This window comes from Rhinopithecus roxellana, chromosome 7, assembly GCF_007565055.1.
Source record: "Rhinopithecus roxellana isolate Shanxi Qingling chromosome 7, ASM756505v1, whole genome shotgun sequence".
In the NCBI taxonomy this organism is placed as follows: domain Eukaryota; kingdom Metazoa; phylum Chordata; class Mammalia; order Primates; family Cercopithecidae; genus Rhinopithecus; species Rhinopithecus roxellana.
Window position 1 is genome coordinate 49478010 of NC_044555.1, and position 16056 is coordinate 49494065.

General features: G+C 37.3%; 1 protein-coding gene across 10 annotated transcripts in view; it reads right to left on the minus strand.

The window, feature by feature from the left end:
- Window positions 1-16056, minus strand: part of ATRX (ATRX chromatin remodeler) — a 309323-nt gene that overhangs the window by 148814 nt on the left and 144453 nt on the right. For all 10 annotated transcript variants that reach the window (XM_030933744.1, XM_030933747.1, XM_030933752.1 and 7 more), the window contains 4 exons: window positions 13032-13173; window positions 11665-11774; window positions 10623-10769; window positions 9661-9838 (listed from right to left, as the gene is read on the minus strand). In XM_030933744.1, the coding sequence (XP_030789604.1) occupies window positions 9661-9838; window positions 10623-10769; window positions 11665-11774; window positions 13032-13173 (577 nt within the window). The remainder of the gene's footprint in view (window positions 1-9660; window positions 9839-10622; window positions 10770-11664; window positions 11775-13031; window positions 13174-16056) is intronic.

Below are 16056 nucleotides of genomic sequence, written 5' to 3' on the forward strand. Positions count from 1 at the left end.
CAGCCTGACCAACATGGAGAAACCCCGTCTCTACTAAAAATACAAAATTAGCTGGGCGTGGTGGTGCATGCCTGTAATCCCAGCTACTCGGGAGGCTGAGGCAAGAGAAGCGCTTGAACCCAGGAGGCGGAGGTTGCGGTGAGCCGAGATCGTGCCATTGCACTCCAGTCTGGGCAACAAGAGTGAACTCCGTCTCAAAAAAAAGAGTCCAGGACAAGACCAAGTCACAGTAGAATTCTACCAGACAGTCAAAGCATTGGTACCAATCCTTTTGACACTATCCCACAAGATAGAGAAAGAAGTAACCCTCCCTAATTCATTCTATGAAGCCAGTATCACCCTAATAGCAAAACCAGGAAAGATCACAACCAAAAAAGAAAACTACAGACCAAAATCCTCGATGAACATAGATGCTAAAATCCTTAAGAAAAATATTAGCTAGCTGAATCCAACAACATACCAAAAAGATAATCCACCATGATCAAGTGGGTTTCGTATCAGGGATGCAGGGATGGTTTAACATATCCGAGTAAATAAATGTGATACACCACATAAACAGAATTAAAAACAAAAAATCACATGATCATCTCAATAGATGCAGAAAAAGCACTCGAAAAAATCCAGCATCCCTATATGATTAAAACCCTCAGCAAAATTGACATACAAGGGACACACCTTAATGTAATAAAAGCCATCTATGACAAACCCACAGCCAACATAATACTAAATGGGGAAAAGCTGAAAGCATTCCCTCTGAGAACAGAAACAAGACAAGGATGCCTGCCCTCACCACTCCTCTTCAAGATAGTACTGGAAGTCCCAGCCAGAGCAATAAACAGAATCCAAATCAGTAAAGAGGAAGTCAAACCGTCACTGTTCGTTGATGATATAATCATTTACCTTGAAAACCCTAAAGACTCCTCCACAAAGCTCTTAGAACTGATAAAGGAATTCAGCAAAGTTTCCAGATACAAGATTAATGTACACATATCAGTAGCTCTTCTATACACCAACAGCAACCAACTAGAGAATCAAATTAAGAACTCAACCCCTTTTACAATAGCTGCATACATACATACATACATACATATATACATAAATAAATAAGATAGGAATATACCTAACAAAGGATTCAAAAGACCTCTCTACAAGGAAAACTACAAAACACTGCTGAAAGCAATCACAGACGACACAAACAAATGGAAACACGTCCCATGCTCATGAATGGGTAGAATCAATATTGTGAAAATGACCATATTGCCAAAAGCAATCTACACATTCAATGCAATCACCATCAAAATACCACCATCATTCTTCACAGAGTTAGAAAAAACAATTCTAAAATTCATACGGAACCAAAAAAGAACCCACATAGCCAAAGCAAGACTAAGCAAAAAAAACAAAAAAACAAAAAAACAAATCTGGAGGCATCACACTACCTGATTTCAAACTATTCTGAAAGACCACAGTCACCAAAATAGCTTGGTACTGGTATAAAAATAGGCACACAGGCCAATGGAATAGAATAGAGAACCTAGAAATAAACCCAAATCTTACAGCCAACTAATCTTCGACAAAGCAAAGAAAAACATAAAGTGGGAGAAAAGCTACCCTTTTCAACAAATGGTGCTGGGATAATTGCCTACCCACATGTAGGAGAATTAAACTGCATCCTCATCTCTCACCTTATACAAAAATCAACTCATGATGGATTAAGGACTTAAACCTAAGACCTGAAACTATAAAAATTCTAGAAGATAGCATTAGAAAAACCCTTCTAGACATTGGCTTAGGCAAGGATTTCCTGATCAAGAACCCAAAAGCAAATGCAATAAAAACAAACATAAATAGCTGGGACCTAATTAAACTAAAGAGCTTTTGCATAGCAAAAGGAACAGTCAGCAGAGTAAACAGACAACCCACCGAGTGGGAGAAAATCTTCACCATCTATACATCTGCGAACTCAAACAAATCAGTAAGAAAAAAACAAACAATCCCATCACAAAGTGGGCTAAGAACATGAATAGACAATTCTCAAAAGAAGATATACAAATAGCCAACAAACATATGAAAAAATGTTCAACATTACTAATGATCAGGGAAACGCAAATCAAAACCACAATGTGATACCACCTTACTCCTGCAAGCATGGCCATAATCGAAAAACAATAGATGTTGGTGTGGATGCAGCGATCAGGAACACTTATACACTGCTGGTAGGAATGTAAACTAGTACAGCCACTATGGAAAACAGTGTGAAGATTCCTTAAAGAACTAAAAGTAGAACTGCCATTTGATCCAGCAATCCCACTACTGGGTATCTACCCAGAGGAAAAGAAGTCATTATTCGAAAAAGATACTTGCACATGCCTGTTTATAGCAGCGCAATTCACAACTGCAAAATTGTGGAACCAGCCCAAATGCCCATCAATCAATGAGTGGATAAAGAAATTGTGGCATATATATACGATGGAATACTACTCAGCCATAAAAAGGAATGAATTAACAGCATTTGCAATTACCTGGATGAGACTTGGGACTATTATTCTAAGTGAAGTAACTCAGGAACGGAAAAGTAAACATCAAATGTTCTCACTGATATGTGGGAGCTAGGCTATGAGGACACAAAGGCATAAGAATGACACAATGGACTTTGGGGACTTGGGGGTAAGATTGGGAGGAGGGCGAGGGATAAAAGACAACATATATGGTGTAGTATATACTGCTCAGGTGATAGATGCACCAATCACCACTAAAGAACCTACTCATGTAACCAAATACCACCTGTTCCCCAATAACTTATAGAAAAACAAAATAAATAATAATCTGAAAAAAAGATGTATATCTCTATGTGCAAACCTTGAAAGATATGACAAATATATTATTAAATAAAAAGGAGTATGTTACAGAATAGTTGTCTATATTATGATCCTATTTGTATATTATTGCCATAATAAACCATAACCATGAGTCTAATGGATTTTCTGAGTTCTGTGAGTCCTCCTTATGAGTTACTAAGCCTGAGGGTGGCTTTGGGGACCACCTAAATGTTGCAATACCAAGTACATGCTTCTGTAAGCACAAAAAATTCCTATAAGGATGTAAATGAAACAATAATGGGACTAGGAGGTAGGGAACTTTTACTTTTCAATATACAACATTTTCTTCTGTTTTTATTTTGCTTAAGGATATATATTACTTTTATAATTTCTTTAACTTAAAAGAACTATTTGTTAGCATGGCAATGGAAGGAGAGTGGTAGCCCTATTGTTAGTAAGGATATCTGAAGAACTAGAAGAATTAAGAATAAAAGTAGGCCGGGTGCGGTGGCTCACACCTGTAATCCCAGCACTTTGGGAGGCCGAGACGGGCGGATCATGAGGTCAGGAGATTGAGACCATCCTGGCTAACACAGTGAAACCCCGTCTCTACGAAAAATTAAAAAAAAAATTAGCTGGGTGTGGTGGCGGGCGACTGTAGTCCCAGCTACTCAGGAGGCTGAGGCAGGAGAATGGCGTGAACCCGGGAGGCGGAGCTTGCAGTGAGCCAAGATCGCGCCACTGAACTCCAGCCTGGGCGACAGAGCGAGACTCTGCCTCAAAAAATAAATAAATAAATAAATAAATAAATAAATAAATAAATAAATAAATAAATAAAATAAATGTAAATGCACTCATTAATAACCCTCGGTCAATGAAAAAGTTAAATTGTTATTCATGTATCAAACATGTTATTCATCATATTAAATAGAATATGAATTATTATAAGATAGGAATGTATATAACATTTACTAACATAAAAAATTACAAATAAGTATTTTTAATGTTTGAAAAGAGTAAGTTTTAGCTGGCCGTAGTGGTTCACACCTGTAATGCCAGCTACTACTCAGGAGGATGAGGCAGAAGGATTGCTTGAGGCCAGGAGACCAAGATCAAACTGAGCAACATAACAAGACCCTCATCTCCAAAAAATTAGTTGTGTGTCAGGAGTTCGAGACCAGCCTGGGTAACACAGTGAGATCCTCATCTCCAAATAATTATCTGGGTGTTGTCAGAAGTTCAAGACCAGCCTGGACAACACAGTAAGACACTGTCTCTACCAAAAAAAAAAAAAATTTTTTTAGTTGGGCATGGCGGCACACTCCTGTAGTCTTAGCTCCTCAGAAGACTGAACTGGGAGGATCACTTGGGCCCAGGATTTGAAGCTACAGTGAGCTATAATCATGCTACTGCACTCCAGCCTGAGTAACAGAATGAGATCCCCATCTCCCTGCCCCCTAAATACATACATACATACATACATACATACATACATACATACATAAAATGAAATGTTTTAGTTACCTTTTATACTTTCTAGAAAACTTCATTCTCAAACAATGACATATATATATCAGATAGGAGGGTTTCAAAATACCTACACTTAGAAATATTTATACAGAAACTACAGGGGGAATGGCAGTCATGAGGCTCTGGGGAGCAGAAGAACAGGAATTTAGAGAAAGACTTGAAGATAATTTCTTCTGTTCAAAAATTCAAGTGTGACTAAAAGACTATGTTAACTTAAGATGCTTCAATACCCTATGGAAACCTGTCATTATTTTATAAAATTACATAGATCTATCTTATTGCTTAAAGCAAAGAGTACCTTGAATTAATATTGTGCATATGCACATTCACACATACACATAAAAATTATGTCCTCTCAAGCTACAAAATGTGGAACATTCTTCTAAAAACAGTAATGTGAATTAGAAAACTCCACCAGATCAGTTTAAGTACATTAAGTAGAAAAATATGCCTCAAAACAAATGGTAAATTAGGGAAGAAAGGTCAAATAATGGTTTTGTCACATACTATTATAGTTAAATGTAAATTCTTTTTCAGTGTTACATTGCCACCTATTGGTGAATTTTTTACATAAAAAACCATAAAGAGAAAAGTTGATAAAATGTTTAGAACTGTCCAAGTAAACCTCTATTAAATCCCTGATCCAGTAGAAATAGGAAAGGTAACAAAATGTTGTCACTTTCTTGTTCAAGAAACTGGGTCTCACACGCCGTGATGATTACGATCTCGGTGATCATAGTTCACTGCTTCCTTGAACTCCTGGACTCAAGCAATCATCCCATGTCAGTTTCCTGAATAGCTGAGACTACAGGTGTGTGCCACCACACCTAGTTAATTCTTTTATTTTTTTTTGTAGCTATCAGGTCTCACTATGTTGCCCAGGCTGGCCTCAAACTCCCAGCCTCAAGCAATCTTCCTGCCTTGGCCTCCCAAAGTACTGGTATTACAGGTGTGAGCCATTGCACCCAGCTGATTCTTGTCACTTTAAGCTACTAAGGCTTGGGATAATTGTTATGTAGCAATAGATAACCAGAGCAGCTAAGTTCAAAGATGAACACTACTCTCTTAACTATGGTCAGCTCTAAATACTGTTTCCAATCCTAAAACATACTCCCAATTTTCCAGGCTTCTGATCTAATAGCCTACCTTTTAAGTTTACGACCTCAGCTCATCCTTAAGAATCTCATACCCAAAACTGTCTGGTTCTGACATTTTGCTTCCATCTTGAACTTCAATTTAGACTTTTCTTTGACATTATACCCAAACTTCAGTCTTCACATACTCTGCTTCATTTATATGATTCTTCACTACCACTAATTTGTTCCAAATCAGAGAAAATAAATTGGGCAGAAAATGGAAAACATGTACTGGAAAATTAAGTGTTATACTTAACAGATCCCTTCTAATAAATTTAGAAGTACTTAACAGATCCTGACACTTTAGACTTCAGTGGCAAAGAAAATTATATCTAAATACTACCACTAAACAGATCCTGACACTTTAGACTTCGGTGGCAAAGAAAATTATATCTAAATACTACCACTAAACCTTAAAACTTACTACAGTTTTAATATATTCCATGTTATACACGATGGATATTAGAAGATTCTTGTTGTAGATGGTTACCCAGTTACGGCAGAGGAACTATCTCTAATACTCATATATACTCTGGAAAGGAAAATAAAAGTAGAGCTTCAGTTTCCTGAAGAACTTCCAATAAAACCTAATGGAGAAACCAGCCCCGCTTAAGTTTTAACAAGGGTAATCTAGATATTTATTTTTTTAATTATCAAAACAAACAAAAAATATAACTTACTCAACCTGATAAAAGACACCTATTAAAAATCCACAGCTAATGTCATACTTAATGGTGGAGAACTGAAAGCTTTCCCTGAGATAAAAAACATGACAACCAACTGCTCTCACCACTTACGTTCAACATTGTATGGAAATTTCTAAGAAGGGCAATTATGCAAGGAAAAGAAGTTAAACATATTCATATTGGAAAGGAAAAAGTAAAACTATTTCTACTCATCGATTGTATGATTTTCTTAATAGAAAACCCTAAATCGCGTGCATACACACACACACACACACACACACACACACACACAACTATTAGAACTTCTAAATGGACTCAGTTAAATTGCAGGATACAGAATCAGTATACAAAAATCTGTTGTATTGCTATATACTAACAAAGAACTATCTGAAAATAAAATTAAAACAATTTCATTTCCAATAGGCTCAAAAAGAATAAAATATTTAGGAACAAATTTAAGAAAGTAAGTCCAAGACTTGTACACTAAAGAAATTAAAAGACCTAAATAAAATTTCATTACTAAAAGAAATTAAAGATCTAAACAAATGGAAAGAAATTAGATGTTCATGGAGGGGAAGATTTAATATTGTTAAGATGGCAATATTCCTCAAATTAATCTACAGATTCAATGTAATATCTAACAGAATCCCAGCTAGCTTCTTTGAGGAAATTAAAAGCCAATCATCAAATTCATATGAAATTTCAAGGAACCTCAAATAGCAAAACAACCTTGAGACAGAAAAATAAAGCTGTAGGACTTCTTCCTGATTGCAAAGCTTACCACAAAGCTACAGTAATTAAAACAATGTCACACTGGCATGAAGACAGACATATAGATCAATAAAATAGTATTGACAGCCTAGAAATAGACACATACATCTATGGTCAATTGATTTTCAATAATGGTGTCAAGACTCTTCAATGAAGAAAGAATAGTCTTTTCAACAAATGGTGTTAGAACAACTGGATATCAAAATGCAAAAAATGAAGTTGGACTCCTACCTCATACCATATACAAAAATAAACTGAAAATAGATCATAAACATAAATACAAGAGCTAGAATTATAAAATAAGAAAACAGGTGAAAAAATTCATGACCTTTGATTAAGCAATAAATACGTGGATATGCATTAAATGCAAAAGCAACAAAAGAAAAAATAGGTAAATTAAATGTAATCAAAATTTTAAAGATTAGTACTAAAAAGATTATATAAAAAAGTAAAAAGACAACTCACAGAATGGAAGGATATATTTGCAAATTATATGGGTGTGTTTACATTTGTAAATGTCAATTTTCAATAAAAGGAACCATGGTGTCTTCAAAAAATGGCTGACTCTGGGGCCAGGACAATATAACATGAACCTGGAGCATCCTGTAATGCCAGAAAGTAACAAAGTGCTCAAAGCCAAAAGGATAGGGACATATCAAAGGGTAGAGGACCTAACCTTAAAAAAAGCTCCCAATGGCCAAAGTAAAATAATTTGAGCAAAAAAAAAATGTAGTAATGGTTTATAGTCCAATGCACAAACTAAAAATAGATGAGTATATAATTATATAAATCAAAGGCTAAAATAAATGGGTGAGAAAAGATAAATTTTTCTTTAAAAAATCCAAATTTGATGTGTAGATACTACCCACTATAGGAGATGGAGCTTAATTTCTGCCATCCTCGCATTCAGGTGGGCTAGACTGAGTGATTGGATTCCAATGAACAGATGAGGGACAGGTAAAAGTAGCAGCTCTACAGGAGAGAAACCTGACAAACTCTACCCTAACCAAGTGATGAAAATTAACATCATCAGTGACAGCATGTGCTTATCATGTACCCCCGATATGAGATATGATGTGACAAAAGGGTATGTCACCTCTGGTATATTCTTTCAAAACCTCAGTCTAATCTCAGTCTAATCACAAGAAAAACTATAAATTCAGATTAGTAAACACTCTACAGGATATCTACCTAGACGGTCCTCCTTAAGGCTGATAAGATAATGAAAAAATAAAGATTGAGAAACTCTCATAGACCAGAAGACTGTTAGAGACACGATAGCTAAATACAATGTAGTACCCCGGATAGAAAAACTGGTGCAATACAAATGCAGTTCAAGTTATTAATAATAATGTGTCAATAATGTGTCAATTTCTTAGTTTTGAAAAATCTACCATGGCAACGTAAGATGTTAACAATGGAGGAACCAGATGTAGGGTATATGGGAACTCTCTGCACTACCTTTTCAACTTTCATGTAAACAGAAAATTATTCCAAAATAAAAAGTTTTTTTTCTTTTTTTTTTAGATGGAGTCTTGCTCTTTCACCCAGATGGGAGAGCAGTGGCACGATCTTGGCTCACTGGAACCTCCAGCTCCCAGGTTTGAGCGATTCTTCTGCCTCAGCCTCCCGAGTAGATGGGACTATAGGCGTGCACCACTATGCCCAGCCAAAATTTTTTTTTAAATGTCACTAAATGATAAAATATGGCAATGACAAGTGTTACCCTTCGTGTTAGAAGCTTTAATTTCTTTTTTTTTTCATTTTTTCATGAACAAATAAGTACACTAAGCACCTGAAATTGTTGTATTAAACAATTTCAAGGAAATCTTGTGGAAAAAATCTGCTACAGTGATACTAGACACTAGCTTATAATTTTTCAACAATAACCCAGCCACAGGATTTTTAGACACCTATTTTAATCGTGGGAAAAAGATAAACTTATTATTAGGCCTTAGATTTGTGATGGCAGTTATTTTGCTATGTATTAACTACCTTATTATCTTTAAAAAAGAGGCAAAGCCATGGATTCTAAAGATTACTATCACTTTGACAATGACAATTACCCAGACTTTCTCAACAAAAATAAAACCTTAATAGTGTCTTACAGTAATATGACAAGATAAACATATGAAGAAAAAATTGCACAAATTAATAATCGTAGATTAAAAATTATTTTTAGTTTTGCAGACAGTACAATGTGTTGCTTTTCCAAGTGTCAAATATATCAACATCTGGCTCTCACATCAGATTACTATCACATAAGGATAGACAGTATTGAAAATACTAACCTTTCATACCGATGGCCCCTTAAAAGGAGATAAGCAAGCAGCAATTCTTCTAATGATATGAAGTTTGGAAAGACACAAACTGTTTTCAGGACATGGAGAGAGCTCTTGTTATCACCTAGTATTTGGAAAGCTGGAAGAATCTTTGATTGCAACACAGGCATCTGATGCATTTTTAAGTGTTTACAAGGTATCCCCTAAAACCCTAAACACTTTCAGACTCAGCAAATAAATTCTTAACAGCTGGCGACATTAAGGGTGATTTTATCTTATTGAAATGCTAAGAATTTTTTAAAAGGCAAAAACCTGAAGGATAACCAAAATAAAGACCAGATACTTAGTAGTGGTGCAATTAGTATTTGTTAAATAAAATATAAACACATCTTTGATTCAACTTGCTTCTTTATGTCACTCTCTATTAATACCTTACCTGGATCAACCAAAGCTTTGTTAAATATTTCTTTAAGTTTCCGACTCTTCACATTCCTTCCTTGAGCAAGATTTCTATACATCTCATAGCCTATGATCATAACACCACCATCTTCTTGCCACCTCTGCAGCATGTAGCTTCTCTCCTGAGGACGTTTCACAGTTGCTAATTCAGAAACCTTTCATGGGGAAATAAAGATTTTTTTAAGTAGCTACTAAAAACATGTGAATACTAAATATTCCCATTGAAATATGCATCACTGGTAATTAAAAACAGTTTACGATATGAATTTCATGTGACTATTTTAATAATAGAAAACATTTAAGGCCGGGCGCGGTGGCTCAAGCCTGTAATCCCAGCACTTTGGGAGGCCGAGACGGGCGGATCACGAGGTCAGGAGATCGAGACCATCCTGGCTAACACAGTGAAACCCCGTCTCTACTAAAAAATACAAAAAACTAGGCCGGGCGCGGTGGCTCAAGCCTGTAATCCCAGCACTTTGGGAGGCCGAGACGGGCGGATCACGAGGTCAGGAGATCGAGACCATCCTGGCTAACACGGTGAAACCCCGTCTCTACTAAAAAATACAAAAAACTAGCTGGGCGAGGTGGCGGGCGCCTGTAGTCCCAGCTACTCGGGAGGCTGAGGCAGGAGAATGGCGTGAACCCAGGAGGCGGAGTTTGCAGTGAGCTGAGATCTGGCCACTGCACTCCAGCCTGGGTGACAGAGCGAGACTCCTTCTCAAAAAAAAAAAAAAAACAAAACAAAACAAAAAAAACTAGCCGGGCGACGTGGCGGGCGCCTGTAGTCCCAGCTACTCGGGAGGCTGAGGCAGGAGAATGGCGTAAACCCGGGAGGCGGAGCTTGCAGTGAGCTGAGATCCGGCTACTGCACTCCAGCCTGGGCGACACAGCGAGACTCCGTCTCCAAAAAAAAAAAAAAAAAAAATTAAAATAAGTTACCTCAAGCTTCTCATCATCTTTTAATCCCTCTTGCCACTTCTCAAATTCATTCATCCAATTCAAAGCAGTATTAAGAGGACAAACCACTAACGCCGTGCTGAAATCCAGTTTGTCACACAAAAGAACTGTATGAAGAAAACTTACCACCTATAAGAAAACAGATTGTTACTTTCGTAAATATCCACAAAAAAAGTAATAAATTAAGCAATCTTACAACGTTATAGCTTTGTTTTGCTTTAAACAATAAAGCAACCAACCAAACTGCCAGAATTTCCAAACCAGGCAAGGCAGAAGGAAAGAGATAGTAAAATGCAGAAGTTCAAATAGATGATGTATCAGGCTCTTCCAACTCTAAAGCTCCATGATTCTATGAGCAATGTGAATAGTATAAAATGATCCCGTACCAATACTAAGTCCTAGGTCTCCACAGAATGTCCCTATAGTCTTTGAGAAAATACCATGGCTCATTTAGAAGAAAATCATGTTACATAGTATTTTTCCACTTTAATGTGTTCTGACCCATTAAATCTATAATTACTTTATAGTTTAAAAGTACAAATACATTCACCAATTTTACATCTCTGTTACAACTCCTGCCATTTGGAAATGCAGTAATTTTAATAGTAAAAGATACTTTACATCATACTTTACTTTTCTCACTACTACTTTAACATCATAAACCGTTAAAAGTTGCAAAAAAATAAAAAAGTTAATTTCTACCTTAGAATCTTTGCAGTTGTTGGTCATACCTGAAACCCCACAGCCTCGCTTCATTAGGACCTCTGCTCAAACATTACCTCCTAAAAGATGCCTTTCCTAACTCAATATCCTCCCTTAACATTGATTTTCTGAAAGTACATATTTCTTATTTGATTAGCAGCTCTCTCCTCCACTAGAATATAAGCTCCTTGGAGACAGATCTTGTTATTCTTGTTCACTGCTTTATCTTCAGCCCCTACGACTGTGCCTGAAACATAATAGAATCCAATATATATTAATGAATCCACAAAAACAGGATACCTTCATATTCTTCAGCTCTTACCTGTAAAGTCTTACCAAGGCCCATACAGTGGGCAAGAATGCATCCTGAACCTGGAGATTTCTTTGTTTTTTTCACAGACTCACAGCAGCAATCCCACATAAACTGAACACCTAAAAATAACAGCTTCATTAAGTTAAATGTAAAGGTCCAAGTTAAAAACTTCCTTTATATAAACACATCAAAAACATAACCAAAACTTCTAAGAAACAACATTAAAAAACCCCTTAGCTAAAGAATTTCTTAGACGTAAATGGGATTTTTTCCCACCAAAGTAAACCAGAAACAAGTTAACACAAATATAGGACAAGGGGACTTTCCTTCATCCTCTCTAAGCTATCCACAGCAGATGTTCTCTATTCCCTGAGATGGTTCAAAGAAACATAAGAATATTCTAAAAGAGAAACGTGGCTGGGCACAGTAGCTCATGCCTATAATCCAAGCACTTTGGGAGGCCGAGGCAGGTAGATCACTTGAGGTCAGGAGATGGAGACCAGCCTGGCCAACAAGGTGAAACCCTCTCTCTACTAAATTAGCTAGGTGTGGTGGTGGTGTGCACCTGCAGTCCCAGCTACTCAGGAGGCTGAGTTGGGAGAATCACTTGCGGCCAGGAGGCAGAGATTGCAGTGAGCTGTTATAGTACCACTGTACTGTAGCCTGAGTGACAGAGTAAGACTCCATCTCAAAAAATAATAATAATAATTTTTGTAAAAACAGAACAACTTTATCCAAAGAGAGAATGGCTTCCTATCAAAAATACTTTTGAGTTTATTGAGTTAATCAGGAAAAAAAAAACCCAGGAGATAATTTCACCATCTTTTCCTTTATTCAATAGTAAACATTGAGAAAGAAAGGGGACTAGCAACTCAAAAAGTAGGAACTACAGAACCTCCCTTACTAATTAATTCACATAAACACTCAAAACTGACTTACTGATTCAACTCTAATAAAGCAGAGGGTAGGAACAGTTTGGTATTGTTCTAATACAAATGTAGGAATATTATTTTAAAAATACCTGAAAATGGCTGAAATAGCATTTCTAAAACAGGCTTTTAGCTAGCTACAGCTCTTCCTAACCCCTAGCTGCCCTTAGGCCAATCTTTGCTAACTAGGTGAAACCCACTTGGCTGTATCTACCCATTTTTAAGTAGCACTTCTCTCCCTTTTTATAACACTCATTGTGTTTGCAATCACCCAATTTTTTTCTTCCTCATTTGTTTATGAGCTCCATAAAGGCAGGGGGATTGTGGATTACCCGCCCCAATCAACGATTTACCTCCAGCACTTAGCAGGATGTAAGGCAGCTGCCTCACATCCAAATATTGGTAAAATTTAACTAAAAATTATGGAATCATCTAATAGTTTCTTACCATCTACTTGATGGGGTTTCAATTTGATAACCATATTTCTATGAACCTGTACTAAAGGTTCTTTGGTTTCTTCATCTTCATCTAAAACCAACTTGGTTGTTATTGGACACTTGGTGGGTGAAGCATCTTCAATTTCTATCACCTACAAGAAAAGGAGTTGTTGATAGTTAAGCTCAAAGAAATCATTCAAGCAATGGTCATTCTTACTAAGGGAGATTTTCCAAAATATAGACACATTTACTCCCATACCACAAATCCAATTGGTATGATTTGGATATGTGTACCCACCAAATCTCATGTCAATTGTAATCTCCAGTGTTGTAGGTGGAGCCTGGTGGGAGATGGTCGGATCATGAAGGTGGATTTCTCACGAATGGTTTAACACCATCCCCTTTGGTGCTGTTCTCGTGACACTGAACGAGTTCTCACAAGATCCAGTTGTTTAAAAATGTGCAGCACCTCTCCCTCACTCTCTTGCTCCTGCTCCCACCATGTGAGGTGCCGCACTCCCTCTTTGCTTTCTGCCATGATTGGAAGCTTTCCGAGGCCTCCGCAGAAGCAGAAGCCACTATGTTTCCTGCACAGCCTGCAGAACCGTGAGTCAATGAAAACTCTTTTCTTTATAAATTACCCAATCTCAGGACTAATACACCACTATTTTGCTTCAATAAAGCCAGGACAGAGCCCAGGGTTTTATGTCTTCTAAAATCAAAACTCTCCAAAAAATTTTAAATCACTCTGATAATGTCAGTAATTTAGCTCAACAGATCTCACCCTGGATATTTCAACACACATTTATTACGCAGAGTTGTGAAAAAAGCAGTGTTCCCTATTGTTGGTTGTTATGCCAAAAAAAAAAAAAACAAGAAGAAGAAGAAGAAATAAGAAAAAGAAGGCCGGGCGCGGTGGCTCAAGCCTGTAATCCCAGCGCTTTGGGAGGCCGAGACGGGCGGATCACGAGGTCAGAAGATCGAGACCATCCTGGCTAACATGGTGAAACCCCGTCTCTACTAAAAAATACAAAAAAACTAGCCGGGCGAGGTGGCGGGCGCCTGTAGTCCCAGCTACTCGGGAGGCTGAGGCAGGAGAATGGCGTAAACCCGGGAGGCGGAGCTTGCAGTGAGCTGAGATCCGGCCACTGCACTCCAGCCCGGGCGACAGAGCGAGACTCCGTCTCAAAAAAAAAAAAAAAAAAAAAAAAAAAAAAAAAAAAAAAAAAAAAAAAAAAAAGAAAAAGAAGAAAAGAGGGAGGAGTGGGGAGGAGGAGGAGAACTCCAAACTAATCTATGGTAGTACCATTACAATTTGAATGAACACGTGGCTCCCAACAAAAGATAGTTCTATTCTTCTAGAGGATATTTGAAAATGTGCAATCGTATTTATGGTTGTCATAATTATTGGTCAGAGCTGATATTTAATGTAGGAGGAAGGGAAGGCAAATACAAACATTCTATAATGTGAAAGACAGTCCCAAACAAGAACTGTACGACTCAGGATGTCAACATGACTACCACTGAAAAACACTATGAATACATGGTGTGAAAAGAAAAAACATTTAGAAACACTGGTTTCGGAACCACAGGCTCAAAAATCATGATAGGAACATATAATACCTCCTAATTACAAAAAGGAAACAATTATCACAAGTTCCTTATTTAAAATAAAACTTAAGTAGATATAATATATGCACACAGGTAACAAGTGTGTGTTTGCATATATTTTTTGCTGTCTTATCCTAATCTCTATCCATTACATAGTATATTCAGTAACTATGTAAGACAGGTACAAGTATTACCATTTGAAAGATGAAAGAACTGAGGGACAGAGAAGTTAAGTAACCTGCACAAGGTCATACAACTATTGAGTATCATGACACTAAGATTTACCCAGAGGATTGATCCCCCGAGTCCATGCTCTTAAACATTACAAAATATAAGAAATGCTTGTAATAAACAGTTTTATGGTTCCACTGAAAAAAAAAATAGAAACTCGTGATTTTAAAATCATAAAAACATTACGCAGTTGGGTGCGGTAGCTCACTCCTATAACTCTAACACTTTGGTAGGCTAAGGGGGGGGGTGGATCGCCTGAGGTCAAGAGTTCAAGACCAGCCTGGCCAACATGGTGAAACTCTGTCTCTACAAAATATACAAAAATTAGTCAGGCTGGTGGTGGCTGCCTGTATTCCCAGCTACTCCAGAGGCTGAGGCCGGAGAATCAATTGAACCTGGTGGCAGAGGTTGCAATGAGCCGAGATCGTGCCACTTCACTCCAGCCTGGGTGAAAAAGCAAAAGCTCCATCTCAAAAAAAAAAAAAAACTTAAAAAAATTTTAAAAACAAAAACATTACAATGGTGAAGAAATAAAATTTTAGGTACTTTTTTTCTTATTTACAATTGAAACTAGTAACAAATGAATTTGTTAAATGTTCAATATAGAAATTTTCAAACATACACAAAAGTAGATGGAAGAGAATAATAAATCCTATTACCCATCACTCAGCTTCAAAAATTATCAACTTAAGGCCAGGCGCGGTGGCTCACGCCTGTAATCCCACCACTTTAGGAGGCCGAGGTGGGCGGATCATGAGGTCAGGAGTTCGAGACCAGCCTGGCCAATATGGTGAAACCCTGTCTCTACTAAAAATACAACAACAAAAAAAATTAGTCAAGCACAGTGGCGCGCACCTGTAGTCCCAGCTACTCGGGAGGCTAGGGCAGGAGAATTGCTTGAACCTGGGAGGTGGAGGTTGCAGCGAGCCATGATTGCACCACTGCACTCTAGCCTGAGTGACAGAGTGAGACTCCGTCTCAAAAGAAAAAAAAAATTATCAACTTAAGGCCAGTTTTGTTTCACTGATAGCATCTTACCCATTGTCCAACTCCCCAGATCCCACAAATCATTTTGAAGCAAACACAAGAAAGTATGCAATATCATCTATAAAATGTTTGTAAATGTCTCTTTAAAAGGATACTTCCTCTTTGTAAAACCATAAGATCACTGTCACATCCAAAAAACTACAAAT